The 18,361-nt window shown below is 44.4% G+C and overlaps 1 protein-coding gene across 5 annotated transcripts in view; it reads left to right on the plus strand.

Moving 5' to 3' along the window:
• ACOT9 (acyl-CoA thioesterase 9) overlaps positions 1-18,361 on the plus strand; it is a 525,989-nt gene that overhangs the window by 151,258 nt on the left and 356,370 nt on the right. For all 5 annotated transcript variants that reach the window (XR_015299309.1, XR_015299310.1, XM_086934544.1 and 2 more), the window contains one exon: positions 9,334-9,417. Coding sequence is in view for 3 of the 5 variants with exons in the window: in XM_086934544.1 (XP_086790670.1) it covers positions 9,334-9,417 (84 nt within the window). In the remaining 2 variants the exon portion in view is untranslated. The remainder of the gene's footprint in view (positions 1-9,333; positions 9,418-18,361) is intronic.

An 18,361-nucleotide genomic window follows, 5' to 3' on the forward strand; every position in this document is an offset into this window, starting at 1 on the left:
TCTAATAGATGGGTCTGTGCCTCTGGGAAGACCAGGGGGAGGGACAATACAAGTTGAAAGGAGAATCCATCTAGAAATCCCAGAAATCTCAAGTAATTCAATGCCAATTGTGGAGGAACTTTGCCAATCTGACCCCTACTAGAACCTGAGGTGATGATGGGACACTTAGCGGAGCAAGAACTGCTGTTGGATATGCCTCTTGAGGACCCTCTGCTGTTTTGTGCACGTTCTCTACCTTGTAAGTGGAAGAAGCTCCCAAACAGGATTTATCTAGTCAATACTGAGCCCGATTCACAAAGGCAATCTGAGACTAAAGTCTAACTTTACCACTTTTGGTATTACCAAAAGTTGTAGAGTTAGACTTTTGTTTCAGATTGCCTTTGTGAATCAGGCCCTCCGTCTTCTGGAGTATTTCACTCTCTGGGGGGCATTGTTAAAGTATGGGTGGCCAGCCGAGCGCCCCCTTCCTCTCCTGGCCCAGGAAAAATCCTAGTGTCAGACAACTTCTTAATGGAAGCCTGGACTTGGCCAGAGGGATGAACGTTGAGACAAATTTTTTGAGTTCCTTAATAAAGCAGTCGCCAAAAAGGTCTCCCAAAGCTACAGCTCCAGCCTCTGAAGAGGTTGAGATCCGCTTGGAACAACAGGGTCCTGCTCTACTCTGTTGAGATGGAGAACGTTTTGGTACCTGTTATGCCTGGCATCTTTGGCGTGGTTTCCCCTGTCTTTTTGCCTCTGCCTCCTGTGTTTTTGACGCAGTGCTGGATTTCGTTTTTGCTGGTTTAGATGCTTTGGGCACTTTGCCACTGCTGATCAGTGTCAACGTGCAAGTGCTCCCTGTGTAAATTGTTATTGTAATTGTCTATCCATGATTGGCATATTTTATCACCAAGAAGTCCCTAGTAAAGGGCACTGAGTGTGCCAGGGCTGGTGATACAAATGCTACAAGTGGGCCTGCAGCACTCATTGTGCCACCCACATGAGTAGCCCTAAAGTGGTGTCTCAGGCCTGCCACCGTAGTGCCTGTGTGCAGTCTATGAACTGCCATGTCAACCTGGTCAGTGTCCCCACTGACCAGACCTAACCCTTCCCTTTCTGTACACATTGGTCACCACTATGGAAGGCCCAAGGTACCCCCTTGGGCAGGGTGCAGTGTATGAGAAAGGTAGAGCATGTAGTAGTGCAGGTGACATGCTCTGGTAGTGAATTACAGCCGTTTTCGTTTTTCACTATTGTAAGGCTATCTTGACCATAGGCTATCATGGGGAATGCTGGCTACAGTGGTTACATGCACATCTTCCCATAGGAGCAAGATAGGACTTAAAAGTATGGTATCCCTGAACTCAAAATTGAATAACACATCTTTTAGGAAAGGTAGTCTTTAAATCCTGTGTTTTAGAGCAGCACTTTTAGAAAGTGGCTGTTCTCTTGTCTGACCTTTCTGTGTGCCTTGGCCTGTTTGTGAATTGACTGTCTGGTTTGTGAGTGACAGGGGCTGGGTGGCTTCCAGAGGCTGAGTGGGACATCTCTGGGCTGAATAGCTCCATCTGCATCTAGAGTGGTGGGAGGGGGTAGCACCTGGGCCTGAATAGGGCTGTGCCTGCCTTCCACAATGCTGGCTCCACCACCTGCTGGGCGGTTGATGACCCTGCCCCTCTCTCTGAAAGGAAAGGAGAGGTCAGGAAAACAAAGTGCTCAAGGAACACCCAGAACTGGTTCAGACCGGGCTCAGAGCCCTCGTGCACAAAGGGAACAAAGACTTTTAGGGGTATAAGTACAGAACCCCAGACTACAGACAATTAGATCATCCTGGAATCAAGAAGGAACCTCTGCCAAGGAGAAAGCTGGAAGACTGAAGAAGGAAGACTGTCCTGCTGTGTACTGTTGGACTGACCTGCAGTTGCTTTGCTGCCGAGGAGAGGGGAAGGACTTTGCTTTGTGCTGTGTCCCCTTGCTTAAAGGAATCTCCAAGGGCCTGAGAAGAGCTGCTAGCTCCCTGTTAAGAAGTCCCAGGAACAAAAGGACTTCACCCCCAGCTTCCCTGAACTCTACTGAGAGAGTTCTGTCCTTCCCAGAGTGCTTGGGCCAGTTGTGGTACCCCTGGAAGTTGAACCTGTTCTTGGGAAGCTGGAAATCAAGATACTAAAGACTTTCTGAAAAGTTTTGCGCATCGATCGCTTGCTGAGACATGGCTTGTGGAGCTGCAGCAAATAGAAGGGTTCAAAACTCATCATATTCCAGCTCAGAAACTGAAATCTTTGGGAAGAGGCAGTGGCGGCTTAGAAATATATATATCAATAAATAACACAATTGCTTCATGGGATCTACTGAGCTCATCCCATTTCCTCCAGTCTGTGGGAATCTCCTTTAGCTCAAACAAAGGCCAGCCCCGGTCCATCAATCTAATGAACGCCTATGTTCACCCAAATTCAGTGTTGAGGCAATCCTTCTCAGATGAGGTGACAGCGACAGTATTAAGAACGAAATCTGGATTCCCGAATGTAGATATAATACTATTTGGCAACTTTAACATGTGGCTAATGTCTGACCTACAGAAAAACGAGGTAACTAAATCACAGGAAAGCATTTGGGTCATACCACCACAGGACCTTCCAGGATGGCACAAGGAAGACTCGAAGGGACACTCCTTACAATGTAACCTTGAACATCTAGACCTTAGAGCCCTCAATGGGCGCTTCCTCCCAAACACGCCACCCGGCCTTTCATACCTATCGAAAATGGTGCTTCCTTAATCGACTACACCTTTGTCAGCCTCTCCCTCCTGCATCAAAAACTAGGCTTCGGATTCGGCAGTAGAACAGAAAGCGATCATAGTCCCCAAGAAATATCGCTTAGCACCAAATGAATGCAACACTTAGAGGTAAGGGCACTGGCATCTGACAGCTACACGATCAATTTAAACAAATCAAGTGCTCGGTTAGTAAACTACAACAAGTAGCAACGGAGGCAAAACAAATCTTTGAGAGTACCTGTGGGTCTACTGACGACAAAAATTGCCAACTGGACAACATTTGCAACTAAATTGAAACACAGACACGCAAAACCAATAACGTATGCAAAACCAAACTGGGCACAACAGCCGACCTCCTGGAATCCCTTGATACAATCTGCAAAAGAACTATGAATCGGCTATGGCGGGAATTAAAAACAAACTTAACGGACCTTCCAATAATAACAAAACTGAGAGAGGCCCGCAGCCACCTGAAGAAGGTAAAAAGAGAACAACGCAGAGCTCACTGGAACTCCTTCTGGGCCAAATTATACCAAGACATAAAAACAAATAATTCTGCGAGGTTCTAGCGTACCATCAATAGTCTTGGAGTGCGTGCCCCGAAAGTTGCGTCGTCAAACATATTGGAGTCTGAGTGTGTTGCTTTTTTGCACATTCACATCAATGACCACCAAGATAACATTTTTTATCAGAATACCAGCGAAGAAGGCAGCAAAGCTCAAAAAGCGGCAATTTGTCCCTCAGAACGGAACTTTAAAACACTAACAATGGATGAATTTCCCAACGTAGGTCAAACAATTGAAAAACTAACAGAGAGCTTAATCCATCAAAGCAGTTTCGTACATAGAACAGTCCAGAAGGACCAAATTGAAAATCAGATCAAAAAGGGTCGGAAGTACAGAGCCCCAGGTCCAGGAGGCATCCCTCCGGCTTTGTTCAAGGAGGATTCAGTCTTTTGGGCTTCTAAGGTAGCTCCACTTTTCAATTCCCTCCTACAAAACAATATCATTCCGCCCTCTTGGCAAGGATCGATTCTTGCACCAATTTTTAAAGTCTGGGACAAAAAATCTCCTGGGAATTACCGTCTAATCGCCCTTATTGACAATGAAGCAAAGTATTTTGCCGGGATATTGCTCGACTCACTTCGGGCATGGGCTGACGACCATTCCGCAATTCCTCCGAATCAAACCGGTTTTACAAACGACACTGGCACCTCGGTCAATCTTATGACTCTCTCCTGCTTGATAGATCCGGCGGAGATCAGCACTAGCTCGTTTTACATGGGATTCATAGATTACAAAGCCGCGTACGACAACGTCAACAGGGCCAAGCTCTGGCAGAAGCTTTCCAGATTGAACATCTCAAAATGGCCTTTTAATAGCCATACAGCTCCTGCATCAGGACACATGGGTCAGGATTAAGATTGGGGATGGCTCCAGACTGTCACGCCCAATCCTAACGACGAAAGGTCTTAAACAGGGATGCGTCCTGGCCCCCATACTTTTTAACTTATTTTTATCAGACTTCCTGGAAGTCTTAAACAAGGTAAACTCATGCTCCCAAACTAGCTGGGTTCCTGCTGTTAAATCTTCTTTACGCCGACGACGTGGTTCTTCTATGTAAAACTAAGATTGGCCTACAAAGACTCATGGACGCTACCACCGAATACTCAAACAAGAACGAGTTCCTGATAAACAACAAGAAAACTAAAATCTTGGTGGTACGTCCAGGAAGGCCAAAGAAGCTGGCATGGGTCTTAAATCGTGAAAGTATTGCAGAATCCAACTGCCACAAGTATCTAGATGTTCTCTTCAACAATAACGGAAGATATAAAACCCACTTAGAAGAACAAAAAAAGAAGGGAGCAGCGCTAGCTTTTGCAATCAGTTCTATTCACTAGAAGCTACTTAGCCCAACATTCGCTCCAACATTGCAGGCAGCACAGGCAAAAGTCATACCTACATTAACATATAGAAGTGAGGGGTTAAAAGGATTGGATAGTGGCCAATTAGACAAAATTATTGCAAAAATCTATAGAACAGTGTTCAAGTTACCTACACAAACGTCACCAGCCCAAATTAGGCTGGAACTGGGCATTTGTAACCAATCACTGGCCAGATCAATGAGTTTCTTAATGTGCTGTCACAAATTGAGGTCGTCAAAGGAAGGCAGTCTAGTGCAACACCTATGGTCTTGCCTTAATACGAAACTATGGCGAGCAGGGCATGAATACTGGGCAAGAGGTCTAAAAACTCTAGGCTTGAACGAAGTTTGGAACCTACAAGTCAGCTATAACTAATTTAAAAGGCTAGCAAAAATAAGGGTAAAAAAACTCTCCTCACTGGAAGATAAGGCATGTCTAGCAAAAAGAAGCCACGGCTGGATGACCCTGTTATCATACGTCCAGCTGATGCCTCCGAGGTATCTAACCCTGCCGTTTACCACACGTACCAAATTAAGTTTTTTAAAATTGAGAATGGAAGTGATCAATTTGTCATGTCATTTGCCTAAATGGAAAAGAGACCATGGCCAGGAACATTGTCGACTTTGTGGAAATCACAGGGAAGATATAATACACATCCTATGCCTTTGTCCAAACCTGTTGAAGGAAAGACGGTCCCTTTTACGGAAAGGCTGGAACATCAACGAGGTCAGATCATGCAGAGCCGCAGGACTGGCCTGCTTTGACCCACGGAACACCAATTTAAACTGTGCACTAGTAAGGTTTATGGATCGAGATGCAAAAAAACTAGGGGCGAAGTCCCATGAACAGGATCCTTCATCAGAAAAATAACTGACAAGTCCCCCAGCAGACATCCAGAAAAGGATAAACTGTCAGTCATCACACCAACTGACTAAAGGGGCTGGGCACCCAGGCTGGACTACTCCAGGACTAAAAAAAAAAAAAAAATGTTTCAAACTTGGACACGATCACAATAGCCCCAAAGGGGCCGCCTCCAATCGTTTGTACCGCTTTTGGCCGCCATAAGTGTGGCAGGGTATGCTCAGACGTGAGTCCCTTGTTCACTTTGCCACTGGATTCAAGCAAGCCGGGCTGAAGACGGCTGGAAGGCCAGAAACCGGTCCTCGGAAGCTTGTTTCCGGTCCAGGGAAGACATGGCTTGGCAGTTCGGGCTGGACTGTTCCCATGAGGCACAGGGTCAGACTGATTTGCATATAGCCATGTCTGAACTGGGGTGGCAGAGTGGGCTAAAGAACGGTGATGGATTAAACTCAGATCTTTTGACTGGGTGTGAGTGTTTGATTGATTCAGATGCTCCGTCCATGACCACCCCGTTTTGTACCGCTTTTGGCCGCCATAAGTGTGGCAGGGTATGCTCAGACGTGAGTCCCTTTCTCACTTTGCCACTGGATTCAAGCAAGCCGGGCTGAAGACGGCTGGAATGCCAGAAACCGGTCCTCGAAAGCTTGTTTCCGGTCCAGGGAAGACATGGCTTGGCAGTTTGGGCTGGACTGTTCCCATGAGGCACAGGGTCAGACTGATTTGCATTTAGCCATGTCTGAACTGGGGTGGCAGAGTGGGCTAAAGAACGTGATGGATTAAATCCAGATCTTTTGACTGGGTTTGATTGATTCAGATGCTCCGTCCATCACCACGCCCTTTTGTACCGCTCCAATCGTTTGGCGGCAGGGCAGCTATAAGAGACCTCTGACAATCGGGTGGAGGTCTTTTACTATAAGGATTTGCGGTTCCATTTTTCTTTTAATACGTACATTTTAATCTTTTGTAACTTGCAAAGGTTTTTTAAATCATGCAATAAAGTTTCCTTCACTGTGTTACTGTGAGTGTTGGTACAAATACTTTACACATTGCCTTTGATAAGCCTGACTGCTTGTGCCAAGCTACCAAGGGGGTGAGCAGGGGATATCTAAAGAGTGTATCCTTCTTACCCTGACTAGAAGCAAGGGTCCCTATTATGACAGTGGTACCTACCTCTGCCAACTATAGACCCCCAGTTCTAACAGTACCCAATAAATTAATTACCAGTTGGGGCCAGCCTGAAAGGGCAGATGTGATTGTGTTTTGAACCGAAGTGTTCACCACCTCCCCGATGTGGTCATCCCATAGAGTATACTCCTCTTTCTTCTCCTGTAGGTGAGAGTCAACCACTTGGTATATTGTAAGCTGTATTAGGGCCAATAAAGACATGGGTGGTGTCTAATTATGATGTGGTGTGAGCCAAAAGGATGAACAACAGTGGGTAGGTAAGGTGCTTGTTTCACGGGAAGTCATTGTTTACTTCTCTATGTCACGCTCCTTGCCGATGAAGCCTTCCCTCACAACCTTTTGGGTTGGATTTTGCAACTAAAGTGGTCATATCTGTTTGGGTGCAGAGTCATCCTTACCACACCTGAATCTAGGTATCATTATAGGGTTTATTGAGTATCGTTGTCCCAGACCTCTGAACTTCACTTCACACACTTTTGCACAGTCCTGAAGAAACCCCACTGGAGACCACGAGAGGCGTGAAACATGTCGACCTGATACTATCAGTTGTTCTCACCAACAGCACTAAAATACACAGAAGGAGAATGCTCCCTAATCTGACTACCCTGTCAAGAGTATTCCTCTTGACTCCAGTTTTAACCATATCACACTGACCCCAGAATAAAGTTCCTCCAGGGTACTAGTGTGATATTTTTAACTCACAAGCACCACTCCCCACACACCCGCACTCACCACTGCGGCGTTTCTCGGAAAGATCTCTGAGAAAGAGCCCTCTTGCTGGGCCCGTGGGGGACTGCAGCGCCACCCTCACGAGGAGCAACGCCCGATGATGAAGCATGACACCCGCTTGGGTGTGTGATGGCAGTTTCTTAACAAGGAGGAATTCCCCCCTAAGATTATCAAACCTACTCTCCTTGACAGAGTTCCTGTCCCTTATCCTTCTAGTGAGTGGACTGGTCAGCCCTTTCCTAGGAACAGCTACCCTCTAGTGATTGGAAAATGAGCCAGTAGGTTCCAGCAGTTTATATAGTTTGTTTGGCCAAGGGCCCTGTCAGGGCTAATGTGGGGGTAAAACCCTGAATGCCTAGCGGGCTTGAGCCTGGTCAGCCAATGTCACATTATTTTGATGATTTACATTGTAGACCCCACTTGGAGGCTTTACACTCCAGGCTCACTGGGGGCACAGTCCTGCAATTAAACTGCAATTAAACACTTTTTTCCTATAGGTAGATGTAAAGGCCATGTTATTTAGGCTACTCTGACAGGAGCGGAGAAAAGCAACTCTTTCTGCGCGGTTCGAGTGACTTGACTATAGAGGTGAGAAGGTCACTTATTTGCTGCAGGAACAGCGAAGAAGAGGAGGGAAAGGAAGTGATAACGACTGTTGAAGAGACAACCGAAAGCTGATTGGGTGTTCTAATGTTCTAATTTTCGATAGGCCCATGAGAAATATGGTTTATGGTTGTTTTCTGTCAAGCTTCTGGGCAAAATAAAGAAGAATGAAAGTACAAGTGTTTTCAAAACATTGGCTTATCCATTAAATGTGCAATAAAGTACTTTGTGCTGTACATAATAAGGATATTGCAAGTTACTGAGAACTCCTGAGCACATAACAAACAAGGCCAAAGGCAGAGTACCTTTACAAAGTCTGCTGATTGCTATTCAGGTTAGATAGATCCTAAGAAGGAAAAGCCAGTTCTCATTTTTATTTTTTAAACGCCATCAGTAATTATGCTCTGTGTCCTACGTTTTACCTTGGCTCTTTGCTCGGCCAGCAGGCATTATAACATCACAACTCAACAGTACTATGTTTTTTCACTAAAGCAGCTACGTCATTTTCTTATTACAGGTGACTAGCGATGTGACAACTCGACTGTAATTATTAAATTAGAGACCGGCATTTACACAAAGAATTCAGGCTTCTTTGTATTATGTCACTAGTGACATCTGTTTCTATAGTCTGTGTGTTAACTTGCAAAATTCAGTGGACTGTGTGAAGATGTGTACGAAATTTGTGCTCTGAAGCCCAAATTGCATTTTATTTCCACAAGTTGCTCATGCATTCCATTAGAATGTAAATATTTGAAAAGTATTGAAAGCATTGCAGCAGTAATTTAGTTACTAATGTAGGAAAAATAAAGGACAACATGTGAACATGATAATGAGACGTTTTGATCAATTCCAAAAGTGACTGCCCATAACTATAGATCATATCTGAAAGCTCTTTGATGGTGTGAGCTCTTAGTTGATGTTGGATGTTTTGTAATATTATTTCAAATTTCTTGCCCCTATACCACAATCGTCCCTAAATGTGAGGAGGCGAAAGACTTGTTTCACATTTTGTTTGAGGGTGGTTTTGGGGGGTGTCAAGGAGGTAATTGACAGATTTGTGTAGCTGGGAATATCCTTGTAGATTTGAGTTCCCACGTATTTGTCAGGAGAATCAATTTATATTGTAAATATTTGGCTTTTAAAATGTTCACATGCAGTTCTGGATAGAGTATTGTGTTCTCGTACGTTGAATTATTTTTTATGTTTTGATTTTACGCTACTTCAATGAAAAAGTAGCAAATGTGTGCTGCAGATAATGACTTAAATTATTTATTTACAGTACTTATTTGTTACACTCACACCAAAGTAGAACATACTGGGACATCTCCTTTATCAATAGTCACAGCGCTGGTGGACAAAATTGGTAAGTGATATATGCTTATCAAGGCACCAAACATAATTGTATACGATTGGCATGCATTGTCTTGGTGATTTTGATGAAATAAATCTTGTCCTTGTACTGCGTAGACTCTCAAAAAATAATTTGTGGTGTGTTATTGATTCTAATGATAATTGTTATTAAAAAGACTTCTTTAAATGTAGGTTCTCTTTGAAGAAAATATGAATTAAAGTTCAAGATTTAAAAATTATTACCAATGTACTGCCTTATAAACAACATTGATAAAGCCAAATTATTTGTGGCTGTTGCATAGTGCTCATGCACAGGGCAAACTGAATACGGTCCAGATGCAAAGAGAAGTTGAAGAGTCAGGTGCTTGTTTTATAGCTTACTATGTCTGGTCCCCAAATATTCTCTACCCAAAATTGAGTATGTTTCTTTGATAATTTTTGGTAATTTGCGCTCTTGTTGTCCTGGAGGCAAATCCCATAGGCGCTAGCATATAGCCAGTGCTGCTGCTTCCCTTCGAAAGTTACTTAACATTATGGCAGAAACTGCAGCAAAATTGCCCGTCAGTTTCATCCCTAAGTTCAGGGCAAGGGCTGCCCCGTACTAATTTTGAATCTGTTTTATCACTTCTGGTAGACCATCTAATGAGGGGAGTATCTTGAGTCCTGGTATATACTACAGCGAAGACTGTGCCTGAAGTGGCACAGTCCTCTACATGGGGAGCCTTCCCCATCAGCAAGGATATGGTAAGAATCCTAGATTTATTCTGAGGTCCCATATGGGAAACGCTGCTTCAAGGTGATTTGTTTTCTGTGCAGTCCAGAGCGGAATTTCCTTCCACCTGATGGGAACTATCCCTATGACTGCATTAATTGTCTGTAGCTAAATGCCCGGTATAGCCAAGTGTGATTGTGCAGCTTGAACAGCCTGTAGGAAGGTGGATACCTGACTATGGTTACCCCAGATTTTTTTGCCTGGTGTTTAGCTGGTTTTCGACTTAGTTGGCCTGGGATCCTGCTAAACAAGGTCCCAGGCTATCTGCTCTCTCTGTAAAATGGACTCCATGTACCTTAGGTACATCTCCAAATGGGTTATTGGGTCACCTTATCAGCCCCTGTACAGTGTACTATAGGTACCCAGGGCATAGGTGTATCCAAGGCCTACCAGGGGCTGCAGCATATCTTTTGCCACCCCTGGCTGGCTATCCACAACTGGCTGATCACTCAGCTGGGGCAAGGTGGTGTAATCACCCCTTGCTTAGATATAGTATACCTATATCTAACCCTATAGCTGGGCACATATATACCTATAAGTCACTCTTATGGCAGGCCTTAACAATCCTGGAGGCAGAGTGCTTGGTTTCATGTGAAATGGTGCTCTAGTATGAGCTGAGCCTGTCTGCAGCTTTCGGAACCAAGTCCCTTAGCTGTTCTGGGATATTGCCATACCATATACTCTTAAGTGCATTATAATCCTCGCGGTTACTTTCTAACTTTGGTTTGGCTTTATCAAAACATGTCGTGTAAGGTGTCATAGTCTTTGGAATACTACCCCCTCGCCAGTCCTGGCGAAGGGGGTAGCATTCCACCCTTCTAGAGGGAGAAGACATGTTACTTTGCTTAAACGCGGTTAAATCTACCCAGAGCCCCAGCATCACAAAATGGATGCTGCTGCCACAGACACGAGTCTGGCCTCCTGCTGCTGACCGAAACTCCGGCAGTGGAGGCCTGGACAATAGGTTTCCTGTCACAGAGAGGTGTTACACCTCCCCAGACAGGAGATAGTGGATTGTAGCAGAAAGGGTTGAATGAAACTAGACACTGCCTGGGGCACACAAGGTGTCCGATGCAAAGTCCAGTTCAAACCGGTGCTGGGGCACTCCAGCCCCAGCTCTGGCGTGAAACTGGACAAAGGGAGGGACCTAGCTGGTGATCCAGCCCCTTGATTTGGAATAAAGGTAGGAGCTGTGCCAATGCAAATCAGATCATCCTGACTGAAACTTTGAAACAAAACTCTGGACCCTTCGACATCCTACTCAACGTAGAAGACTGAAGAATCTCCCTTGTGGTCAAGAAGTGGCCACCCTGTGCAAGCAGGCACCATCAGCGCATCAAGATTTTCTTTGCTGTTGCTCCCGCCGGAGCTCGAACGACAGAGACCGACAAGACCTGGACTCCCAGACTTCCAACTGCCCAATCCACAGTCCTTGCAAAGCTTAGACCCGTGGAGGCGACGAGAGACGTGGGACCTGCCATCTTGAAAAGTCGACGAAGTGCTTCCTGTGCAGCTCCCGAGGCACCCTCGACGCTGTGCTTTGGGGTTTGAGAAGCCCCAGCCCCGAGCAGCCTGTGCTCCAAAGATCACCTCTCCACACTCACCGAGTGCTGCGTGGGGCCCTTTTGCACTTTTCCTGCTAGACGCGTTGTCCGGTCACTTGCCCGTTGGCTAGTGGCCTCTGTGACGGCGATCCCTGGAAACTACACCGCTGGTCTGGTTGCTCCAGACTGGCCCAGCTCCCCTGAAAAGGAGCTACCGATCTGACTTTCCCGGTCCGATCCAGAAGACATCTTCGATTCCTGCGTGGGTTGCATTTGTAAAGACTTGGTGACTCCGAATCGAGTACCGACACCGCCGACAGCGAGATCCTTCGTGGGACAGCCCGTGACTACCTTCTGGACGTCCTCGATCCTTCCTGGTCCACGTGGCAGCGGAGACAAACACCTCGACATCACCTGATTGCGACCCGACATCGCCTGGTTCCTTCCTGGTTCCTCGCTGGTCACTGGCTAGTGACCTGAACTCTGTCCCCTCTGCTTTCAGGTACTCTACATCTTCGATCCACCCTTGGATCCAACCGGACTCTTCTCTCCTGGCCGCCTGCAGCATCTTCACCTCCAGGCTCCATAGAACTTCACAACGAAACCCGACACACTTTGACACCTATGCACCCGCTTCCTGTGGGTGAGGTAACGAGTTAACTCCGGTGCTCCTATAGTGGATTACACCCCTAGTGTCCTAGTTTTAAGTGGCTAAGTTCTAGTCAAGTCGGAAGTCTCCTAAACCTATAACTTTCTGATTTTTACGCACCATTGACTTGTATGGTAAACGCGGTTGCCTATAGACTCTGCACCCGCATCCTGTGGGCCTCCTATGTCCTAACCTTCGTTAGTCCAGTGTAGGCCCAGCGATTCCCAAGGCCCTAGGCCTGTTCATTGTTCGTGACGTGGTTCTTATACCACTTTCTTAATATATGGTTTGAGTGACCACCCGGCCTATCCATAATTGTGCAGCTTATTGAATGTTATACTGTGTTCTTTGTTTAACACTTGTGCTTCTGTGCTCATAAAGAGTATAGGGGATTATTCCAGTAATAAATACATATATTTCTATAATCTATAACTTGTGTGGTGTCCTTTCATTTGGTATTAAAAGGATTGCATATGGTAAAACAGCTGGCTTCACATGCCCTCTTGAGTTTAGCCTAAGACTGCTTTGTCCATGCTACCATTAGGATAGCTGGTCTATAAGGTTGACTTACAACCAATCACCATAAGGGTCGTTTAGACTGGTGAAAGGTGCTCACTAGAATAGTGAACATCATATACCAGGCCAACTTCTCACACAGCCCTCACAGAATTTACAGTCTTTGATCACATAACAAACTGTGTCCGGCCTCTATATTGTCTGGCTAAGCTATTATATAATGTTCATACCTGTGCTGCTGTTAAATTAGCAGTATTTGGATGTGGTGTGTTGCTGACTAAGACTGACCATGTTGCTCCCTCAGTGCTAAGGGGACTGTAGTGTAGTTTCCTATATTCGCAATAGGCTCTGCGCATTAGAATAATATATCCTATAGATTTGACTTAAGTCAGTAGGTCTCTATCGAATATACTAAACTTAATTGTGAGTCCCATCCAGCTCAGAGGTCACTAGAAACTTTCTCAAATTCACAAGAAGGGATTAGTTTCTGACAACCGCATAAACATGACAACTTTGTTTCCCTAGGACTGGAAAATATCTTCAGAGTCGTAGACACAATAGATAAGTATTTCACTCAGTCAATCGTGCATGCTTTGTTTCTACAGCGAAATAGTGAGATGAGCATTTTCAATATAAGGTTTATTGAAGTCTTCTTTCTCATGCAAGAGAGTTGAACTGCTACAATCGTTAGACAGAATGCAAAGTAGAATGCGTACAGCGAGAATAGTATTATAAAGTAATTCATTCATTCTAAACTTTATTTCGGTTTGTTTATGAACCATAAAAGTACAACAACAACAAAAAAAACACATTTTAAGCAATGAAATAATACACATGTTACATCCCAGTTCATATACATAGTCCACAAGTTTCCATTTGGTGGCGGAGTCCCGTTAAGATATTTAAGACAATAAGTTATATATTAACAGATTAAAAAGTTAAAATACAGTAGAAACCCAAAGTTTTCCTGGGAGAGTTATCTAACAACAAACCAGGAAGCTTTGTTACTTCCGAAACATTCTCCGTCTTGTTGACCACATAGAAAACAGGAACTTAGCAATGGCTGTAACTATTAGTAATACTGTAATAGCATTGTATTGTTTCTAAGCCATATAAAAATACATAAATAGACTAAAATACTCAACTGGTGCTTCTAAAATATGCCTACTCCAATGTACCTTCCCTAGGTCTAGTATGAGGTAAGAAGTAAATATGGTCTTTAGCATAGGTTTATTTTTTTGCCAAGAATCTACCAAAGGTTTCTCTAGGTTTTATTCAACTCCATACCTTAGAATGAAGGAGGTCTGGTATCTCTGTCTCAGGACTCGATTTCCCAACACCCCGCAAGGGGAGTTAGAAACACTGGAGCTGGATTTCTCAGCAGAGGAGGGCAGCTTCTTGATCAGTGCGTCAAATGGAGAGTCGGCTTCCTTCGGCACCTGCTGTAGCGAGCTGCGTCTGGCAAGTAGGTCGTCAAACAGCTCCGAACCACCGTGCTTTGCTATAGCAAGTGAAGGTATATTTATTCCTTGAAGGTGTTTAGGAATGCCATGTTTGACATAAAGTTGGGCATAAGAACGTCATGAATGAACCCCTAAGGAATAGATGTTCATTGTAAAGCTAACTGAGTTCTTGGAGAAATCACTATTCAAGCAAGGGAAAATCCCTATCGGCTTAAGCTGGTTTTCCAAGAAATCGTTGTGACATTTGGTGAACGGATGAAAGTAGCCATGCCTGTATTTGGGTTGCATGGGCTATGCCTAAATAAGGGCTTGATTTATAAGCCTATATAAGGGCAACGTGGATTGTACCTATATAAGGGCATGAAGCAGGAAAATCCATTCGGAATCTAAAACACCATACAACAGGACCAAGTCTAACTTCTTCTATTGTGTGTGGCAGGGCACCATTAAACCAATTTTGGTGTTTCTGGCATGTTAGTGGTATTTCTAGATCTTCGTAAGCCGTGTAGTTAGGTGAAACGTCAGTTGCAGTGTATTTGGGAAACAATCTCAAGTGATCATCAGCTGCTGGGAATTTAACTCATGAATAGAACACCTTTGTCCTAAATGCTTCATGAGCCACAGGCACAACTGTAACTTCCCCACAATTCTGTTGCAGCATCTGAGTAACTGCATGTCTGCAGTTTCAGCTATATTCACTACTTCTGGTCCGGCCATCAGAGCATGTGGAACTCAGAGAGGGTACCACTATAGGACAGACCTTGAAAAATTCAAAATGAACAACCTACAACTAATACATAGGAGATCCCTACTCAGCTGAGTAGGATTTTTGCTAACACCTCAGACATCTCCATTTGGTAGCTGAGTAGGGTTCTTTGGGTATAGAAAAGAATACTACTCAGGCGATCCATCAAAAAAGAGTCCAAAATCTAACGTTGGCGGTGCCATGTCGTACAGCTTGTACTCTGTAAAACTGTGCGTTTGTCAGTCAACATAAATGTTGGGATAGTGCAAGTCTGATTTCCTGTACCTCCTCAGGGGATGTTGGCCTATAGTCCTGCTAGCTCACGGTGCACCATCAGAACCCTTAACCATACAAGGTAACTAATGTGTGTGCAACTTCTGAACATGACAACTTTGATCACCCAAGGAAATCATGGTGACAGATCTAGAACAATTTTGTTTAAACTCTGATGCATACCCAAAGGAAATAGGGAAGAAATTGCAGTTTTAATATTTATTAAAGCAGTGAGATTCTTTAGTAACATACAAGTGCTGCAATTGCTAATGGAATGAAAGATATTAACAATATTAGCAATACAAGAACAGTGACGAGAATGAATAATTCCACCATGGTGCTAAAACAATGAATATATGCTAGCATATTTGTAGTGCAATATTGTATAATGTAGTGTGCTCCTTCGTAACTCTCCCTAACTAGTTTGACCTAGGGTTGGTGATGTGCCAAGAATCTCTGCCTGGTGATCTAACTCCCCCATTACCTGCGGGCAAGTGTCATCAGGCTCTCTGTCTTGGTGTTGTGCAGGACATCCCTCGTGGAGAGGATAGGAGTCAGCTGAGCTGTAATTCCAGTGGGCCGTGACCTCGAACTGTCAGCAGAGTGCTCCTCTGGTTCTAACGAAGAAGTGAACTCATATATATATATATATATATATATAATAAACCGTGCCCATGTTGGCATGTTGAGGTCTTTGTCAGGCCACAATTGTTTGTTAGCTAGATAGTATTGTCGCCTGCTGGGCAACAATAAGCCCTGGCATTTGTGCAGTGAACTCTATACATCCTGCTGATTGTTCAAGGTGCTATCATAGTGTGCTTACGAAGTTGCAATGTAAGCAATCACAGGTTTTGGGAATCCTGTTCTGCACTGACACCTAAACAAATGTATGTTAAAAGTCACTGTGTTGCAGAATGAATGCAACTTAAGAGACATGAGTATAAAGATGAGTGACCGAAACCCTTTACCACTTATGTGATAGATGACATTTATTGATCCGATTTCTTTCTTTTCCTTTGACTTGATCCATACTCATATGTCATTCATTTGCATTACCTATACATTTGCATAATGCGTTAAATACAAATCTATTAAAAGGACAAAGCAAAAATATCACAGTAGAAAAATATGTTCCACATTTCATAAAGGTCAACGCCTCCATGCTAAAGCATACCTCCCTGACTGGCCGAGAATCCCCTCATCTCAGTATTTTGATCCCAGGCTTAAAATTGCATTCTGTAACCACGATCACATCACGTCCATTACACATTTTCCAATATGTTACAGATCTCAAAGCATGATTTTCTAAATAAATAATCCAGTGTCTCACATATTGCTCTAAGCACCCTTTTTTCTTTTAAAATTTTTGGGGCCTAAATAATCAAAATGTATACCATGCAAGAGAAAATGTTTGATAATTTCTACAACCTCTAATGTGCAGTGACCTACGTCTGTTATTACCTTCTGTTTATCCCATTTACATGTACATACAGCTAGTAGTAGAGCAATTTAAAGCATATTCAGCAAACATGTTTCCTCAATCTCCTGAGCACACCATTTTCTCTTGTAACTCTCTTTCATAGGGCTACTTAAATTCTCCATAAACGGTGAGCGTGGAAATACTTTAAAATGTCACCCAGTCTGTTGCCTGGTATCTGTATAAATTCAATTCTCTAACTTGTGTGCAAATTACATTAATCAGCTGTATAGCATATTCCTCACTTGCCAGTCAATTCAAGGTGGCTTTTTGCCTTTACTTAGTTCTTGGATTGTCTTTGTAAACTCTAGACCTGTTGGTCCTCTTTTTTTTTTAACATATTTTATTCGTCAATAAGCAATTACAACGCAGTGCTCTGTACTCCAGAGACCTCTGCCAAATCAGACATATGAAAACATATATGCAATTGACATTTTCAGACAGATGATCAAGATGCATAACAAAGATATGCTGAACAATAAAAGAGATTCCCCCCTAACTCCCACCTCTCTCTCCCAACCCCCCAAGGTGGCACTACAGCCGCTTGATCGCGTCCGCAGCCTACATAACCAACCAAGAATCCCACTCTGGAAACATGCATTCCCCACACCCTCCCCTCCACTTAGCACCTGGGCAGCACCAGCAACTATTCCAGTGGATTAGTCTCCGCTTCTGTTGGCGGCTCTACCAATAAACCCTGATAATCCGGCCACCTTTTCCAAATCCTATAGTGCTTGTTCGGACATCCCCTGGCCACAAAGATGGGCTGCTCCTACTCCATGCAGAAATCGAACCCATTTTTCCAGGCAGGTATTGACGGGGCCCGCGTTGCCTTCCATTCCCTGGCAATATCAAGTTTTGCCAGCGTTAACCTCAAAAGCATAAGGTGTCTCTTATAGATATTATCCCCTCCATGACATCTAATAGGGCCAGCTGCGGTGTCCGGGGGAGCCCCCACCCCAACACCTCCGACAGGCATTTAAAGACCCCCCTCCAAAAGTGATCTAGGGATGTACACTGCCAAACAGTATGTAAAAAAAGTGCCCTCCTCCCTTCCACAGCGAAGACACTCTGGGGAAGCAATTAATCCTGCCCGCCACAATTTTGTTCTAGTAAAATAGACCCTGTGGAGATATTTGAACGGAACCAGGCGCAGTCGCATAGCTTTTGCTGCACCCCGCGGAGCCACTAGTGCCTCCCTCCAGTCTTCCTCCTCCAGGGCATCCACATCAGCTTCCCAGTCACCCCAGATCTTTTGTAATGTGGGGGAGCAATGAGTCACTAGGGATTGATATATCCGAGAGATCTTTTTCCCCCCACTTCCCCCATAAAGACTTTTGCCTCAAGCGGACTAAATTCAGGGAGAGACTCCAGAACCTCCAGGCTAGGAGACAGGGCGTGACGAAACTGAAGATATCGAAAGAACTGAGACTGTGGCATATGGAATTCCCTTCGTAGGTCACGGAGGGACTTGAGTGTCGTGCCGCTCATTACGTCTCCCAGAGTCAATATGCCAAT

This window comes from Lissotriton vulgaris, chromosome 8 (genome assembly GCF_964263255.1).
Source record: "Lissotriton vulgaris chromosome 8, aLisVul1.2, whole genome shotgun sequence".
In the NCBI taxonomy this organism is placed as follows: Eukaryota; Metazoa; Chordata; class Amphibia; order Caudata; family Salamandridae; genus Lissotriton; species Lissotriton vulgaris.